Raw genomic sequence first — 19,975 nt, forward strand, 5'->3', positions numbered from 1 at the left:
TGCAGATGTAGATGCCACTGGTTATTCACGTTCTGCAGATGCAGATGCCACCACCGCCATTTATTGCGCGGCGGTTGAACTTGCGACTCTCGTTCCGAACAGGCGACTGGACATACGGACAGGTTTGTTCGTATCTCTGAAAGTTCGTAAGTAGAGGAGTCTCTGTAACTGTTACAATCAGTGCGGTACTCCTCATAAATAAATAAATAACATATATTTTTTTAAGCACGCTATTATGAAATGTACCAGCGTCCCCCCCACCCGCTCCTCCCCACGCCACCCCCACCCCTCACCCCCCCTACCTCCCTCCCTCCCGCGTCGGTCACGCGGCCGCGCCTCGTGACGCGCCTCGGTGACGTCACGCCGCGCCCCGCCCCTCGCGACGTAAACCCGGAAGAAGAAGCAGCAGAAGACGAAGAGGCTGTGGTGCTTGGTGGTGCTCGTGGAGGCCTTTGACGCGCATCTCTCCCCCTCGCCGCCGCCGCCGCCTCACCGCGCTCCTCCTGGCCACTCACTCCGCGTCGCCGCTGTCGCATTCCTGTCGCCGTCCCACGTTCCTCGCCGCCGCTGCTGTTACCACTGCTGCTGTGGAAGTTATCGCGAGGCGAGCGGACAGCTTTTGAGGTGCGTGTGTGCGCGCCCCTCTCCCACCACACCCCCCCACCCCAACCTTTCGATGGACGCAGCAGCCCGTCTTTAGAGGGGGCTGCTGCTACCGCCGCCGTCGTCGTCTTCCTCGTCGGCGTCGTGGCCGAGGTGTTTGCGATGGGCGAAGGGACGACGCCTGCAACCACCCCCCCCCCCTCTCCCGCGAGCGTGACGCGGGTCTCAGTGGGTCGCTGGCCGACAGCGTCGCTCACTCGCCCCCCCCCTCCCCCCCCGTACGGACCCCGACGTAAGACCCCCACCAGGGGGGGGGGGGGGGTGTCCACGTTTATTTGGCGTCGCAAATGCACCTAGCCTGGCACAGAGGCGCCGTGGTGACGTCACCGCCGCTTAGTGGCGAATGGCGGCTGCTGCTGTTGTTGTTGTTGCTGCTGCTGTTGTTGTTGCTGTTGTTGTTGTTGTTGCTGTTGTTGCTGCTGTTGTTGTTGTTGTTTTGTTGCTGCTGCTGCTGTTGTTGTTGTTGCTGTTGTTGTTGTTGCTGCTGCTGTTGTTGTTGTTGCTGCTGTGTGCGTGGTCGATCGCCACCGCCCGTAAGACGCCCTCGCTCGTGCTCTATCTCCATGGCAACTTACCGGGGGGTGGTGGTGATGGTGCTGGTGCACCTAGCATGGCACGAGGGCCTTTGTGACGTCACCGCCACTTAGTGGCGACTTGGCAAGTGTGGGGGGAGCGGTGGCGCAGCGGTTAGCGCAGCGGTTAGCGCAACAGGGGCTCTGGAGGGTTTCACAGCTGGTGAACCCTTTACAGGTTGACAAGCCGCGTGTTCTTGCACATGGACATTGAGTTTTCGTTGTCCATACGGCGTAGAGCCGTGTCAATGCGGGCAGCAACAACAACAACAATTGTCTCTAATTGTGTCTCTCTACTCGTGATGGGACTTTGTCGGATAAACGTTGAGATTCATAAGGGGGCACGGGGTGATCAATACGGTCTGAGTTGGTCTGTAATAAGGTAGGGGCCACTGACAAGGGTATGGTATTGTATTTTATTATGTTTTATTTTTATTCTTTTATTATTTTTTAATAAAAATAAAATAATAAAAATCACGACGTTTCAAAGGCAACAAGTCTTCGTCATCAGGTAGGACCGTCACAGCTAAATTTGCTGTATCAAGTGAGAAATGTAGCTGTGACGGTCCCACCTGATGACGGAGACTTATGTTGCCTCCGCAACGTCGTGATTTTTATTATTTTATTTTTATTATTTTATTTCATTTTTTACCTACGTGACTTTACCGAGAGAACCGAGAAGATGAATCCCTGCAGTCACGAAAGCTTTAAATCGAAATTTAATGGTATGGTAGTGAAACACCGGTACAGAGACACTGGCGGTGAGATACAGAGACACTGGGGCAGTGCATGCTTGTCACATACGGGTTACCACGTATTTTCGTGCAGGAAAATGTCGTATTTCAGGTCCATAAAGTCGTACAGCCGTTTCAATACGGGCAAATAAATAATATTTTGTGTCTATTTGTGTTTCTCTACTTGCGATGGGACTCTGTAGGATGAACGCTGAGATTTATAAGTGCACCAATACGGTCTGAATTGATCTAATAAGGTAGGCGGCACTGATAAGGGGTTGACAGGTATGAGGGTATTTGGCCTCCTCTTCCACGTGTTTTCGTCTTTGTTCCTCGACAATATCCGCGCTGTACGACCCCCAAAAAAAACTTGGGAGATGTAAGTATTTTATTTATTTATAAACCCCACCGCTTCTAGAAATAGCACGGGTGCTGGTGTCATCATTGCAAAAGCATGACTCAATACACAAACTCTTGCGCCATATGGCGAGTGAGCACCCAACGTCGTCACAACGTTACGGCCGACGTCACCCACCGGACGTGTTTCCCCAATCGGAGGCGCAGTGGGTAACGTGACCGACCCCCCCCCCCCCCCCGGCTGACCGGCAGGGCAGTCGCGATGACAAACAACGCAGCGACAGCCATTCAGCGTCGTTTCGACAGCCCTGCCGACGTTCTGTGCGACAGGCTTTTGCTGTGTCCGCGGCTATTCTAGCGCCTAATAAGTAATATTTAAAAATTACTTTTTTTAAAACACGCTTTTATGAGATGTGCTAGTAATGAAATAACTCCACGACTCCAGGAAGTGGCCCCGAAGCTTGGCATAACGTAAAGGGCCGTGGCCAATTACAGCCAACGTCAGTTGAGCGTGGACAATTAGACCCAAGCCGAAACATAACATATAAAAAATAATGGTAATAAAATACATATTTTTTTCATGATAGAGTATAGTATTGTCATCAGTATGACATAAGTATACCAAGTTTGCAGTCGATACCACATTGGGAAGTGGGTTAAAATTGAGTTACAAGATTTGAGGATACGACAACGACGACAACGACAACAACAACGACAACAACAACAACAGACAGAGTGAGTTAAATAAAAAGCGTGTTAAAAAAAGAGTTCAATTCCCAGGTCTGCGTCGAGGAATGCGGAGTTCGTTGCCGCTTTGTGTATTGAACGTTTTCGAAAGTGTGGTTCGACCGAGTCTCGACTCCCAGCTCACGTGAACACGAGAGGGCTTGCTTGCCGTCGATGATGTCGCTTCGTGTGTGTGTGTGAATCTCTCTTTGTCAAGGCGCCCTTCCTCCCCTAACCCAGCTTAAATATACGCTGCCAAGCTTGGTGGTGTTCATTCAGACGCTGTCTTTCCGACAGACCTGTTCTTCACCTGAGTGACGGCTGCTTGCGTTGTGGCCGAAACGTCGTGAGAATTGTATTTTATTATGTTTTATTATTAATTTATTATTTCCCTTCTACGTGACTTTACCGAAAGAACCAAGAAGATGCTCTTGCCCCGTCACGCGGTTTGCCCTGCGTGCTCGTTGTGGCACTCTCCCATTCCGCATTCGGTTTTATTCTTTTAGTGACGGGGGAGGGGTGGGGGGTGAAATTATTTTTGAATGCGTCATAAAGTTCACGTGGCTTGTCATGTTGCGGTGACCGCAGTGTACAGATGCGCGGGACACAGACGCGCGTGCCGCGGTGCTAAGAGGGGAATGGTCCACAAAGCTGGCGATGTGTTTTTTGTTTGCCAATGGCCCTCCTGAGCACAGAGGAGGTCGTTCGTACGATTCCAGTTTTGTTCCTGCGAGGGCAGCGTGATGCACACACGTCTTGACGCTCTCTTGGAGTTCTCGCTTGGTTAAACAGAGCAGGCCAACCTCACTTGTATCTGCGGCATGCACGCACGCCAGCTTTAATGTTCCCCTGTGGGCTTTAATCTGAGTTCATCTGTCGACTTTGGATGTAACGATGGAGCGGCCTTGTCTTTACGAGTGGACTGCTCTTTGCTGACAGGGCAGGATGTGTGTGGGGAGGCGATGGGAGGGGGGCAGCATTATGAAGGGGCCTGACTCCATAGACTGCTCGTCCCAGCCCCCCTTTCCATCCCCGCTCATTTATTTTTGTTTTATTTTTTAAACCCCCAAAGACACATCGGAGCACTCTACGGCACAGCCAGGGAAAACCTGCTCGGCACGTGTGACCGAGGAAACCGGTTGGGGAACCGATTACCGGTTTCCGCGAAGTCAGGAACCGGTAAATAATTTCCAGTGGAATTTTAGTCGGAAGTGGGGGGTAGCGGTCTCAAACGGGCTATGATTCCTTACCCATACCCGTACCCGGCCGCACCAGGGTCGCAAACGGGTACGGGTAGCCGGGTATCGGGTAGGGTACGGGTATCGGGTACCTGATTGCGACCTCTGGTGGGGGGTAGCGTACCCACACTTAACCCCACCACGCGTGAGCTGCCTGTCGACTTACCGTGGGTGCTGGGTGGTGTTCTCGTCGTCGTTGTTTCTGCAGAGACGCAGCCATGGACCGCCTGTTTGGAAAGAGAAAGACCCCAGAGCAGATGCTTCGGCAGAACCAGCGAGCCCTCACGCGCGCCATGAGGGACATGGACCGCGAGAGACAGAAGCTGGAGATGCAGGAGAAGAAGATCATCGCTGACATCAAGAAGATGGCCAAAGCCGGCCAGATGGTGAGGGCGCATGGAAATCGTTTGGTGGCGGTTGGGAATAGGACATGGGAGGAAAGCGCTGTGGGTGTAGTGGGGAATCGCGGGAGGTTGTGATGGGTGGGACACGTGTGCAGGGTGGAGGAGGAGGAGGATAAGGGTCGGCAACTTTTGAGTTTGGGAATAGCACGTGCCGATCTCCATGTGACGGACACACTCTCTCTCTGTGTACGTGCCTCTATTTCTCCATATCTCTCTCTGTGTCTCTATTTTTGTCTCAGCTCTGTTTCTCTGTGTGTCTTACGCCCTTCGTGTGTGGATCTTTCTGTTTTTGTATTTGTCTCTCATCGCTGTCTCTCTATTTGTGTCTCTGTGTCTTGGTCTCTGTGTCTTACTTTCTTCGTGTGTGGCTCTCTCTCTGTCTCGCTGTTTCTGTGTGTCTCGTTATTCCTGCCCGTGTCTTTCGCACTCTGCGCGTCTCTGTCCCCCGTGTCTATCTCCCTTGTCGCGTTTCTTATCGCCCCGACCCCATCGCCCTGACCCCCATCGCCCTGACCCCCACCGCCCTGACCCCCATCGCCCTGACCCCCATCGCCCTGACCCCCACCGCCCGACCCCCATCGCCCCGACCCCCATCGCCCCGACCCCCATCGCCCCGACCCCCATTGCCCCGACCCCCATTGCCCCGACCCCCATCGCCCCGACCCCCATCGCCCCGACCCCCATCGCCCCGACCCCCATCGCCCCGACCCCCATCGCCCCGACCCCCATCGCCCCGACCCCCATCGCCCCGACCCCCATCGCCCCGACCCCCATCGCCCCGACCCCCATCGCCCCGACCCCCATCGCCCCGACCCCCATCGCCCCGACCCCCATCGCCCCGACCCCCATCGCCCCGACCCCCATCGCCCCGACCCCCATCGCCCCGACCCCCATCGCCCCGACCCCCATCGCCCCGACCCCCATCGCCCCGACCCCCATCGCCCCGACCCCCATCGCCCCGACCCCCATCGCCCCGACCCCCATCGCCCCGGACCCCATCGCCCCGGACCCCATCGCCCCGGACCCCATCGCCCCCGACAGGACGCCGTCAAGATCATGGCCAAGGACCTGGTGCGCACGCGGCGCTACGTCAAGAAGTTCATCATGATGCGAGCCAACATCCAGGCCGTGTCCCTCAAGATCCAGACGCTCAAGTCCAACAACGCGATGGCGCAGGCCATGAAGGGCGTCACCAAGGCCATGGCCACCATGAACAAGCAAGTAGGTGCCCTGGGCCCCCGCTGCCTCGCACGCGCCGTGTCTCGCGAGCGTTAGAATCGCGCTTAATCGATGAACGAATCGGCCGGGTTTATAGTTTCAAGTTTTTGTTTTACCAACTTTAGAGACTCGGATTTTGTGCGAGCGACCCGAGTCACTAAAATAACACGAAAAAAACTAAAAGTGCAAACAATGAAGCAAAAAATTAACCCGTAAAAACAAAGTTTTTCACTCTAAATCCTTTATATGCGTGGCGGCTAGAGTCCTCTCGTCCTTTGGCTTGAGATGGCTGCCACCTATGGGTGAGATGATTGTCTGCCAGAATTAAGCAATTGGTAATTCAATATTTAAAAAAATTTCCCTAAACAGTGTAAAATTTAGGAAAATAATTTTCACGAAAATTAATTGTCACGCACAACGAGTCTGTGTGGAAAATGTCAGCTCGATTGGATCACGGGAAGTGGGTTAAAAAACGACCGAAAGATTTGCACGGTCGTAAGCAAGCAAGCTCGCAAGCAAGCAAGCAAGTGAACTTAATATAAAGGATTTAAAAAAAGAAATGCGTTAAAGAAGAAATGCCGACCCTATGCCTGCGGCTCTATGGAGGCCCATAGTTAACAGGGGTGTTTCGATTTAAAGCTTTCGTGACTGCAGGGATTCATCTTCTTGATTCTTTCGGTAAAGTCACGTAGAAGGGAAATAATAAAATAATTAAAATAAAACATAATATAATAACATTCTCACGACGTTTCGGCCACAACGCAAGCAGCCGTCCTCAGGTGAAGAACAGGTCTGTCGGAAAGACAGTCAGACACTGTCGGAAAGACAGACGCTGTCTTTCCGACAGACCTGTTCTTCACCTGAGGACGGCTGCTTGCGTTGTGGCCGAAACGTCGTGAGAATTATTTTATTATGTTTTATTTTTATGATTTTATTATTTCCCTTCTACGTGACTTTACCGAAAGAACCAATAAGATTAACGGGGGGTGGTCGTTAAGAAGGGGTTCCACCGCATTCGTGTCTGCACCTCGCGATCCCATCGCGGCTCGTGACCGATGACTCCCCTCCGCCGGCGCGCGTGTTGTCGCACACCACCCAGCTCAAGCTGCCGCAGATCCAGAAGATCATGATGGAGTTTGAGAAGCAGTCGGAGATCATGGACATGAAGGAGGAGATGATGAACGACGCCATCGACGACGCCATGGGCGATGAGGACGACGAGGAGGAGAGGTGAGGGGGGGGAGAGTCGCGTGCGCCGCGTTGGGGAAAGCGCTCATTCGTGGTGAACGGCGGCGGTGACGGCTGTTGTTGTGTCTGTCTCCGCGTGTGTCTGTGTGCGTGTCCGTGCAGCGCTGCGGGGAGCAGTGTAATGTTGTGGTTAGCGGACTGCGCTACGAACCCGGAGACCCGAATTCAATTCCTGCATGCGACCTATAACAGTGGTGGATATTAGAAGCGATCCTGGACCTCCGCTAGATCGACTCAGCCTTAAATGATTACGCGGTGCGGTGTGTCACAAAAACATGGCCGCTGGGAAGGCAAAGGTGGCCGGGCGTAGTGCTGGCCACCCACCCCGTCATAGGCACTTTCATCGGTGTTACTCGCCAATAGCACTTGCCCCAGCAGGCTGGTGAATGCTACACAGGTGGTGGTGGGGAGGGGTGCGAGCGATGTTTGACCGTTGGCTTCGTGCGTGTGTGTGTGCGTGTGTGCGTGCGTGCGTGTGTGCGTGTGTGCGTGCGTGCGTGTGTTTGTGTGTGTGTGTGTGCGTGTGTGTGCGTGCGTGTGTGTGTGCGTGTGTGTGCGCGTGTGCGTGTGTGCGTGCGTGCAGTGATGCCATCGTGAGCCAGGTGCTGGACGAGCTGGGACTCGGCCTCACGGACGAACTCTCGAGTGAGTTGTTTCATTTCGCGACTCACCCAGCACCCGCCCAGACAGCCACCCAGCCACCCACCCAGACACCCACCCAGCCACCCGCCCACTCACGCAGCCACCCACCCACCCAGACATCCACCCAGACACCCACCCAGACACCCACCCACGCAGCCAGCCACCCACGCAGCCAGCCAGCCACCCACTTAACCACCCACCCAGACACCCACCCAGACACCCACCCAGACACCCACCCAGACACCCACCCAGACACCCACCCAGACACCCACCCAGACACCCACCCAGACACCCACCCAGACACCCACCCACGCAGCCAGCCTCCCACGCAGCCAGCCAGCCACCCACTTAACCACCCACCCAGACACCCACCCAGACACCCACCCAGACACCCACCCAGCCACCCGCCCACTCACGCAGCCACCCACCCACCCAGACATCCACCCAGACACCCACCCAGACACCCACCCACGCAGCCAGCCACCCACGCAGCCAGCCAGCCACCCACTTAACCACCCACCCAGACACCCACCCAGACACCCACCCAGACACCCACCCAGACACCCACCCAGACACCCACCCAGACACCCACCCAGACACCCACCCAGACACCCACCCAGACACCCACCCAGACACCCACCCAGACACCCACCCACGCAGCCAGCCTCCCACGCAGCCAGCCAGCCACCCACTTAACCACCCACCCAGACACCCACCCAGACACCCACCCAGACACCCACCCACGCAGCCAGCCTCCCACGCAGCCAGCCAGCCACCCACTTAACCACCCACCCACCCAGCCACTTAACCACCCACCCAGCCACCCGCCCAGCCACACTCGCCCATCCACCCAACCACTCCGGGAACCCACCCACCCACCGAGTGATAACACACACCGCAGTAATAACTAGGGTGGCCCCGCCGGATACGAACCTCTGCAGCGCGCGCACGACCGCCGGGACCCCGAGCCGCCCTCCGACCGCTCGCCCTCAATCCCTCCCGCGGAGAGCCGCGCGGAGCGGAAAGAACGGCGAGTAATTGGATCAGAAAAGCGGAGACAATTACGTCGTTTGATGGGGTTTGGCGCGGTGCGTACACGGCAAGTGCCTGCTCGTAGACGCGGCACGACTCGCGCGCGTCGGGCTGACGATGTCGCGGAAGCCTCGACGCGTGTTTACAGCATGGGAGCTGTTCTGGCTTTTCTCGGGTCTCTTATGATTGTTATTGTTGTTGTTATTTGTAATTTCAACTTGTGCCGCTGTGCCACTGCCGTTGCCCTCCTCCCCACCGGTATTCGATCATCGCCGTCGAACGGAGAGAGAGCGCGACTCGGAAGCGCAGACGAGTAGCGGGGGGAGGTAGCAGCAGCCAGGGCGGTGCTATCAACAATTGCCTGAGCTCTGCAGCCCTCTATATATTAAGCTAATTTCAGTAGATTAACGAGCGTTAATACACGTGGGAGGAAACTGAATCGCCCAGAGAATGCCAAACGCGTGCGAGGGGGCAGCACTCTATCCCATGCAGATGGAACGGGTGGCGTTTAGTCCGCACTTGCCTGCACTGCTTTCTCCTGGCTAGCCAGGGTGCGGCTGGATGATCCCCCACCAGCCCTCGCTGCTGCCTCCACGGCGCGGGGTCGCCGGCGTGCGCCGCCAGTGGTGCCGGTAGCAGCGGCGCACCGCTAAGCGCCCTGCGCTACCGACACGCAGCTCGGCGCTACCGACACGTAGCTCGGAAGATTCCTCGGAGATTTCCAGCATGTGGCCGATTTCTAAACCTGGTGTTCGGATCGGGGCGGATTGGCGCGCTGCGCTAAGGACCTGAATTCGATTCCCGGGCGTGGCTAACATCGGTGACGAGCGATATCCGAGCCGGTCCTTCCCCTCCCCGTCCACCTCTCCTCTGACTTCCCTCCTTGCCCCCCCCCCACGTCTTCAACGGCCTGCACTGATGAAGTATGGGAAAACAACCCCCCCCAGCCGCCCGCCCGCCCGCCCTTTGACATCATTATCATTATGACAGTGCTGCACATGGCACATCGCATTCTCACACATTGCCGGAAGTGCAACGGTGGCGTTGGTTTAAATGCCAGCGCGTCGCGTGCCAGCGCGCAATAAAAAAGTGGGGGAGGGGGGGGGCGGCATTGGTGGGGGGCAGTGGTGGGGTGGGGGCAGTGGTGGGGAGTGGGAGGGGGGGTGGACGATTAGACCGGTGAGAGACATGCGGTGGAGTTGTTGAGGCGCACACACGCACACACACGCACACACACATGGCAGTAAGACTTGCACACACGCGCACGCACACACACACGGCAGTAAGACTTGCACGCACACACACGCGACAGTAAGACTCGCACGCACGCGCACACACACGCGACAGACTCGCACACACGCGCACGCACACACACGCGACAGACTCGCACACACGCGCACGCACACACACGCGACAGTAAGACTCGCACACGCGCACACACGCGCACACACGCGACAGACTCGCACACACGCGCACACACACACGCGACAGTAAGACTCGCACACACGCGCACGCGCACACACGCGACAGACTCGCACACACGCGCACACACACACGCGACAGTAAGACTCGCACACACGCGCACACACACACATGCGGCAGTAAGACTCAAAAAGACTAAGATCCCCCTAATAGCCTTTAACAGACTGTTGGGGCAAGTGATGTTCGCGAGCACCTATGACACACGAGAGGGGGTGGGCGGCCAGCACCATGCCCGGCCGCCTTTGTCTTCCCAGTGGCAATGTTTACACATCGTGCCAGGTACTTATTTTTAAGGCCAGTTCGATCTAGGGGAGGCCCAGGACCGGTTCAGATAATTGTAACTGGTGTTGGCCGTGAGCGGGAATCGAACTCTGGTCGCCGGGGTTTGTAGCGCAGCGCGCAAACCGCTGCAGGGAGACTCGCGCGCGGGCACGCACACACGTGAGCGCACACTCAACACACGTTCAACATGCACATATGCATGCACACACGCACACTCAACACACACACGCACGGGCAGTTTAGGCACACACAGAAATACCCGTGCCCGTGTGCAAGGACCGTGTTTGATGTTCAACCACAGAAAAAACTCTGTTTTACGCTTGACCTGTCATCCTCCCTCTTTCACACTCTCTCTCGCTCGCTGCTCCGTTAAAGGGCCTCTGCCTGGAACATTAACCCTCCCTGCGTGTGCCCGCTGGCACAACGTACACATCGCCCCCCAGCCCCCACCCCGCCCCTTGCCACCCCCACCCCCTAAACTCTCCCTGGCCCCCCCCCGCCCGCATCTCTTCAGATCAAACCCGGCGCTCTGTTGTGCAAAAGATGTGTGAACCCATGGGGAGAATTCAAACAGTAAATGTGCGTGGTAGAAATAACACAACACACAGGTGGGGGGGTGAGTGAGTGGGTGGGTGGGTGAATGGGTCGGGGGGAGGGTGGGGGGGGATTGGTGATTGGGGGGGGGGTTTGATGAGTGGGTGTGGAGGTACCCATTTGAGGCCGACTCAACCTAGTGGAGGCCCAGGACCGGTTCAGATCATCACTGGTGAGCTGCCAGACATTTGTAGGCAAGGCTCCTCTCTGTTAGATATGGATCCTAGTTCGACGTATATAATACACAGCACAACGCAAGCGATCAACAACAGCAACCCGCCATTCGCCACTAAGTGGCGGTGACGTCACTACGGCACTTGTGCCAGGCTATGTGCACGTTGAGACCACCACGGGAAGTGTCGAACGCCCGCTGCTGGCAGGAGATCACCGGACAGACCCAGGTGCCATGGGTTGCCTGACTGAGATGACAACACACACATACACTCACTCACACACATATACACACACATTCATAATAGATTTTTTTTTCTCGGACCATTATGCGACCTAACCCAAAAAATCAATTACCAATCATTATATCGGCTGCCGCCAATCTCTCAACGTTGGCCGTGTGTAAATGACCCCCGCATGCACCTGCGCGCCAACCAGTTTGACCACGCCACACTCTCTGTGTGTGCTTGACTGGTGGTCCCAGCTGTGAGTGGCTGGTAGTCCCATCTGTGCGTGCGTGACTGGTGGTGTTCTGTGTGTGCAGTAGTGTAGTGGTTAGCGCTACGCTGCGCGGCTCTACGAACCCGGCGACCCGGGTTCGATTCCCGCTCACGGCCAACGCCGGTGACGATTATCTGAACCGGTCCTGGGCCTCCCCTAGGTCGACTCAGCCTCAAATGAGTACCCGGTGCGGTGTGTAAACATCGCCACTGGAGAGACACAAGGCGGCCGGGCGCGATGCTGGCCACCCCACCCCCTCGTGTGCCACTGTGCCGGCCTTCGTAGGTGCTCGCTGACAGCACTTGCCCCTCCAGTTTGTTCAGGCTACACGGGGATCTTTGTCTTTTTGTGAGTGTCGGTGTTCTCCGTGTGTCCCCCCCCCACCCCGCCGCAGCTCTGCCGGCCACGGGCGGCTCGCTCAGCGTGGCCGCAGGCAAGAAGGCCGAGGCCGCCGCCGCCGCCGTTGCTGACGCGGACGCCGACCTGGAAGAGCGACTCAACAACCTGCGGCGTGATTAGGGGGGGGGGGGGGTGCAGGGGAAAGGGGGGGTGGGGGATGAGTGGCGCTGTGGTGGGGTGGGGGGGTCGGCGTGGAGGTGGCGGGTGAGGCCTCTTCGTGGTGTTCGTGACGTGCCGGTGCAGATCCTGGGTTGCGCTTTAACGCGCCACGCCGAGACTCGTTGACGGGACACCCGAGGTCTAAAGCGTTACGCTGGGATTCTCAGCGCGGTACACTTATACTTAGACACGGTGCGCTCGAACGCGGCGCCCCTTGCGCCCCGAACGCTCGCCCCCGAAGTCTTCGCCGTACGCTGAAGCCCCAACGGCAGTTCTCTCGGACACACGGCACACCGAGTCTCTTCACGCATCTCGCGTCGAGAGCAGCGGCACCAATGAATGGCGCCTCGGCTGAATCCCACGGTCTTGGACACAAACACGAGGAGATTCATCCCAATTGAGAGGAGGATGGGGGTGGGGGGAGCGTGTAGATGCCGGCGCGTTTAGAGTCGCGCCAGACAAACGGAGAGAGAGGCGCTCACGCATCGAGTACAAATGGCGCTGGGAGAAACCGCATTGGCCATTGCCTTGGGGCCCCTGGGACACGTGGTGGCTAAGCAGGCGATAACGACGATAACAATGGACAAAAGTACATTTGTACTCATTGGTTCTTTAGGTAAAGTCACGTAGGTAGAAAATAAAAATTATGAAATGCAAATAACCGATCGCGACGTTTCGATCGCGACAGCAAGCGATCGTCTTCGGGTGAAAGACATCAAGATTAAAGTCAATTTGCGTTCCATAGCCACCTCCTTCAGCGCCCGCGGGGGGCGCCTTGCAGCCTCTTCACGCTGCGGCAAGCGACCTGCGTCCCGTCGTCTCGACACATTTGAAAGCGAACGCTCGTTGCTTGCGCCGGCGACGGCTGAGCCCGTGCCGACTTCCACCAGCGCACCATTTCCAGTACGCGTTTGAGGTCGGGTTGACCTTGGTGGGGGCGGGTGGAGGGGGGCGCGGGTGTGATCCATGCCAGGTTCGGATGCTAACTGGCGTAACGGTGACGGCCATGGTCCGGAATTGAACCTGTGTCACCGGCCTTGTGGGGCGCTGTGCAGCGGCCTGCCCCCCCACCACCCCCCCCCCGTAGTTGTTAACTGGCTCTGCTGTTGGCAAGCGCCTGTCCAGGATGGTACGGGGGCACCTATGCGGGGAGGCTGGCGTGACGATCTGCACGCCTGGCCACGCACCAGGTTACTCGTTTTAAGGCCGGGTCGATCTAGGGGAGGCCCAGGACCGATATCATCTGCCGCTGATGTTGGCCACGGTCGTGAATGAAACTTGGGTCCGCTGCGCCGCTGACGTCCACCACTCCCCGTTGACACACGTGATGTACATAGTGAAATAGCTTCACACTAAAGCTTGGCTCGTTTTGGAAGTGGCTTTTGTTGTTTTACGTTCATGCTTGGGACACTTGCCCGTTTATATTTGCTGTTGCGGATGCTTGCTGCAGTTTGAAAGTTTTTAGGCTTCTGCCATTTCATTAAAACGGCCCGTTCGTACTATAATCGGAACGCGTTTTTGTTGTTGGAGCTTCTCCGTTTTTTTTGTCTCCGTTTTTTTTTGTCTCCGTTTTTTTTGCCTCTGTTTGTCTCCGTTTGTCTCCGGTCGTCTCCGGTCGTCTCCGGTCTGCATCCTCGTGGGGGTGGGGGGGGGCGAGGAATCCGTTCGGATCTCTGGCAGAGCAGCGCCACTCCTCCGTTGTCGATTGCCAACCCCGCCCCTCCCCCCCCACAGAACCACAAGCGGATATCGCAAAGCGACCTCTGAGGTCCCTTCAACGAGTGACCTCTCTGAGCCGCACACGCACAGCGAAGAGGGCAGCGCTTTCCCACTCTCTCTGCGACGTGAGAGGCGACGTTGGGTCACGTGACGGTCGAGGCAATGTTCTGATTCTCGGCTGTGATCGAGATAAGCGCAGAACGAAATGTAATTTGAGAATGATGCGGTGCAGTCGTTAATCACAGGTTCAAGTTTCTTTCAGTACTTGTTTTTTTCCCCATGTGTGTGCACGTTCATTGACAGCTTACACGCAAGCATGAAAATTGCATACATGTAGGTTTGTAGAGGCGCGCAATTTTCGCTCGCCCCCTCTCCGAGGGCGACTCGGAGGGGCAAGAAGCCGCAGACAATTGCTCAAGCTCTGTCGTCCTACACTGGGATACTCGGCCAACTTCGTCGTCGTCAGCAGCTGCGATGGAAGGCCGGGTGGCTCAGGGGGTTAGAGACGTGGAGCCGGCACCGCTGAGAGCCAGGGTTTAAACCCTGGTTTCAGATGCCCGTGATTCAACTGGGCTTGGAAGAGTCGTGAACTGTTGGTCTCGGCCCGCTCGCCGTAGACTTGCACAGAGACCCATCGTCGTGCATAGAGACTCGCACACGTGGACCGAGTTGTGATTGTTTTTCTACTTCTACAGTCAACAATGACTAGAATAACAACAAAAAACCCCTGGTCACATTAACATTCGGTTCTGCACTTAGTGCAGCTCTGACAATATATTGCCAGCTCTTGGCAAGATGTCCCAGCTCTTGGCAAGATGTTCCAGCTCTTGGCAAGATGTTCCAGCTCATGGCAATATATCTCAGCTCTTGGCAATATATTCCAGCTCATGGCAAGATATTCCAGCTCATGGCAAGATATTCCAGCTCATGGCAAGATGTTCCAGCTCTTGGCAATATATCTCAGCTCTTGGTATTATATTGCCAGCTCAGGGCAATATATTTTAGCTCTGGCAATTAAACAATCGGTGTGTCCGTCGTGTCTGGAAGATTGCCTCCCTGTGAATCTACGGGTCTCTTTGAATTTATGGGGTTTTTTTTTCTACGCGAGTATGGATCTCTGAACCTGTGGGTCTCTGGTGACCATGGGTGACTGGGTGTCTATGGGGGTTCCGTCTGAATTTTAGGGGGATAAACAGAAATCGGGATAAAAACAACCGTGTGAAAGAATGCAGTGCGCAGATGTGATCGATACTGACTAGAATACATTTCCTGTGACAACAAAACAAACTTCCATTCACAGCAAAGCGAAGCTACATTCACATCTGCAACGACATCGGCTTATGTTGTTGACTTGCGGGGGGGATCCGGTTAACGGATGAATCCCCCGGGATTCGGTTCGGCCACCACCTCGTGCGTGAACTCGAGAGGATACCGCTGAGAGGTCTCTTCACCGAGTGCCCTTCGGGACGATCATGTTCTAGATTTGAAGCTTTCGTGACTGCAAGGAATCATCTTCTTAGGTTTTTTCGGTAAAGTCACGTAGAAAGTAAAATAAAATAAAAACAAAAATCACGACGTTTCGGAGGCAACACAAGTCTCCGTCATCAGGTGGGACCGTCACAGCCAGATTAGCTAATCTGGCTGTGACGGTCCCACGTGACTTTACCGAAAAAACCTAAGAAGACGATCATGTTGATGATTATTCGGGGGGGGCGGATCTGTTGAACGGATGGATCCCTCGTGATTCGGCTCGGCAAACTCTGGACTTTCCGCTAGACTCGTCTCAACATAAACACTCAATCAGCGCAACAGCTCCCCCCCCGCTCCCTCCATTATGCCAGACCCCGCTCAATACAGTCGATTAACAGATTAAAGCTATTAATTAGTTTGGATTTAATCCGGCCCGGTGGTGGTGGAGCGAGCGACTCGTAGCAATAGGAAGATTGTAAGTTCAAATCCTGATTAGGTTGTGCCGGGGGAGGTGGGGGGGGTTGACTCAGCCCATCATCCTTCCCTCCGGGGGTTGATAAAATTAGTACAACTTTGTGTGAAATATCAGCGGTCGTCCTACGGATAGATTCCCCTGCCGGACTTTGGAATAGTGGCGTTGTAGTGTAGTGGTTAGCGCTACGCCGCGCTACGAACCCGGCGACCCGAGTTCGATTCCCGCTCACGGCCAACACCGGTGACGATTATTACAACCGGTCCTGGGCCTCCCCTAGGTCGACTCAGCCTCAAACGAGTAACTGCTGTGGTGTGTGAACATCGCCACTGGGGAGACAAAGGAGGCGGCCGGGCGTGGTGGATCCACGTTCCCGGTGGTACAGCGAGTACCAAATAAATGAAACTGAAAACTGGCAAAGCAGCGGCGACAGACACACCACACAGCGTGGTGGGGTGGTGGAACGCACGCACGGAGTGTTCGCCGCGAGCAGTAAAACTCCGCACCCCTCTCGAAGTCTCCCTTCTAATCTACTGCCATCCGTGATACTTTTGGCTTCAGGCTTTCGTGACCTGCAGGAAAATTCGTATTTTTGGTTCTTTCGGTAAAGTCACGGAGATGTAAAATAAAAATGGAATGAAAAATGAATTGAAACTATTCTTTGGGTCTTTCGGTAAAGCCACGTAGATAGAACAAGTAATACAAATATTAACAACGTCACGACGTTTCGATCGCAATACAAGCAATCGTCATCAGGTGAAAAAAGAAATAAAATATAGCGGGAGAGCTGCTGAGAATATAAGTCAATATTGAAAATAATAACAGCAAAAAACCACGACGTTTCGATCACAACACAAGCGGTCTTCATCATTTTTTTTCTCTCCGTTATCTCTCCGTTATATTTTGTTTTGTCAATTTTGAAAAAAAATATGGAAATGTGAACCGGTTTTAAACTGAAATTTTGCAGACGGTTGACCAGATCCGACACTTTTAGAGACAGATTTCGGTTTAGCCGGTTTTAAAGGAACCATAACCATACTTCGTATCAGGTACTCATTTTAGGCTGAGTCGACCTATTGAGAGCGCCAGGACCAGTTCGGATAATCTCCAGCGGTGTTGGTGGCCGTGAGCGGGAATCAAACTCGGATCGTCGGGTTCGTAGCGCAGCGCGCTAACTACTGCGCCACCGCTCCCTACCAGGACACCACTCACACACCACTCACACACAGACACAGACACACCACACACACACCACACACACACCACACAACACTAACACACCACTCACACACAGACACACACACACCACACACACACCACACACACACCACTCACACACCACTCACACACACCACTCACACACCACTCACACACAGACACACCACACACACACACCACACACACACACCACACAACACTAACACCACTCACACACAGACACACACACACCACTCACACCACACACACACACCACACACACACCACTCACACACACCACTCACACACCACTCACACACACCACTCACACACAGACACACACACCACTCACACACACCACTCACACACCACTCACACACAGACACACACACCACACACACCACACACACCACTCACACACCACACACACACAGACACACACACACCACTCACACACCACAAGACAAACCACACACACACACCACACAGACACACACCATCCACACACCACACAGACACACCACCCACACACAAACACCACTCACACACCACACACACCACACACACACACCACACACACCACACACCACTCACACACCACACACACACCACACACACCACCCACATACACCACCCACACACACACCACACACACACCACACACACACACTACCCACTCACACACCACTCACACACCACACACACCACCAACACACACCACCCACACACACACCACCTACACAAACACACACACCACACACACACGCCACTCACACACGCCACACATACACACACACCACACATACACACGCCACAACACATACACACCACACATACACACACCACACATACACACACTACACACACACACACACGGAGACACCACATGTAGTCTGTTGGGGTTAAATCTCGTAAATATAAATGTGTCGTTAAACCTGCCACCACCCGACACAGCCAATTAGTCTGTTTTTTCACGTAAACAGAACGTGCCAATTCGTCGCTGGTACAGCACTAACCGGTGTGCTGGAGAGCAAATCCACAACTCTCACGATCTACAGACATCGCGTGGCATCCGTACACGGATGCAATTTGCGCTCAGGACTGGAAGAGCGTGCTTCAGCAATAAACAAACACGGTAAGGAAAGGGGACCCGTGTGTGTGTGTGGTGTCTGGGTGGGGTGGTGTGTGTGTGATGCGTGTGTGTGGTGTGTGTGTGGTATGGTGTGTTTGTGTAGGTGGTGTGTGCGTGTGGTGTGTGTGGACGGTGTGTGTGGTGTGTGGAGTGTGTGGTGTGTGTGTGGTGCGTGTGTGTGGTGTGTGTGTGGTATGGTGTGTTTGTGTAGGTGGTGTGTGTGTGGTGTGTGTGGACGGTGTGTGTGGAGTGGGTGGTGTGTGTGTGGTGCGTGTGTGTGGTGTGTGTGTGGTATGGTGTGTTTGTGTAGGTGGTGTGTGTGTGTGGTGTGTGTGGACGGTGTGTGTGGTGTGTGGAGTGTGGTGTGTGTGTGTGGTGCGTGTGTGTGGTGTGTGTGTGGTATGGTGTGTTTGTGTAGGTGGTATGTGCGTGTGGTGTGTGTGGACGGTGTGTGTGGTGTGTGGAGTGTGGTGTGTGTGTGTGGTGCGTGTGTGTGGTGTGTGTGTGGTATGGTGTGTTTGTGTAGGTGGTGTGTGTGTGTGGTGTGTGTGGACGGTGTGTGTGGTGTGTGTGTGTGGTGTGTGTGTGGTATGGTGTGTTTGTGTAGGTGGTATGTGCGTGTGGTGTGTGTGGACGGTGTGTGTGGTGTGTGGAGTGTGGTGTGTGTGTGTGGTGCGTGTGTGTGGTGTGTGTGTGGTATGGTGTGTTTGTGTAGGTGGTGTGTGTGTGTGGTGGGTGTGTGTGTTTGTGTAAGTGGTGTGTGCGTGTGGTCGGATCGAGGGGGCTAAACGGGCGCGGCACGGGCTAGAGAAGAGATGGAGTGACGTGGTACAGGAGGACGTGGAGCTGAGTGGACTTGCCGATGACTGGTACCAGCGGTGTCAAGATCGGCCTCTGTGGAGGAGGCTCGTGAAGGACGCAACTGGGCAGTTGGAGGCAGTCGCCCTCCAACAACAACGGAGGGCGGAGGAGCGACGCTCACAACAACGAGCGGAGCGCCGTGTGACTAAAGCACAGGGGGCACAGGTGGTGCATCAGCCAGTCATCTCGGTCATCTCGGTCAGTCGACCCGTGGCACCTGCTGGGTCTGCCCCGTGACCTCCTGCCAGCGGGCGTTCGACACTTCACGTGATAGCCTCAAGGTGCACATGGCCTGGCACAAGCGTCGTGGTGACGTTGTTGTTGTATTTATCTTTCAAGGCCACAGCGATCCGCGTGTTCTCGCGGGGGGATATCTGCGACGCAGCGTGCGAGTCGCGAAGCCGGCGGCCGATAGGGACGGCCTCCTCCTGCGGCACGGGGTGGGGGGGGTGTCGCCCTCGAGGCTTTACGCTCGGCCCGATGACTAAGCCGGTAATTGTCGTCGACGCCATATATTCCGACGACCACCCTCGCGCCTGTTTTGCTCGCGGCCGTCTGGCCAAGTGGCAGATTCAACGGGAGGTGATGGTGCGGGGTGGGGGGGGCGATTACAATTGATTCTAGATTTGAAGCTTTCGTGACTGCAAGGATTCATATTCTTAGGTTTTTTTCGGTAAAGTCACGTAGGTAAAAAATTATAAT

General features: G+C 55.3%; 1 protein-coding gene across 1 annotated transcript; it reads left to right on the forward strand.

Annotated features, from left to right (window-relative positions):
- Positions 1 to 4,506: 4,506 nt before the first annotated feature.
- On the forward strand, positions 4,507 to 13,927 carry CHMP2A (charged multivesicular body protein 2A; the record flags this gene model as incomplete). Its single annotated transcript, XM_078607228.1, is given in 5 exon segments — positions 4,507 to 4,676; positions 5,736 to 5,915; positions 7,012 to 7,142; positions 7,744 to 7,805; positions 12,259 to 13,927. Coding segments are annotated over 5 exon segments (666 nt in total). The 3' UTR covers positions 12,384 to 13,927.
- Positions 13,928 to 19,975: the final 6,048 nt, after the last annotated feature.

The sequence above is a fragment of the Lampetra planeri genome, chromosome 27, assembly GCF_965212315.1.
Source record: "Lampetra planeri chromosome 27, kcLamPlan1.2.h2, whole genome shotgun sequence".
Classification (NCBI taxonomy): Eukaryota; Metazoa; Chordata; class Hyperoartia; order Petromyzontiformes; family Petromyzontidae; genus Lampetra; species Lampetra planeri.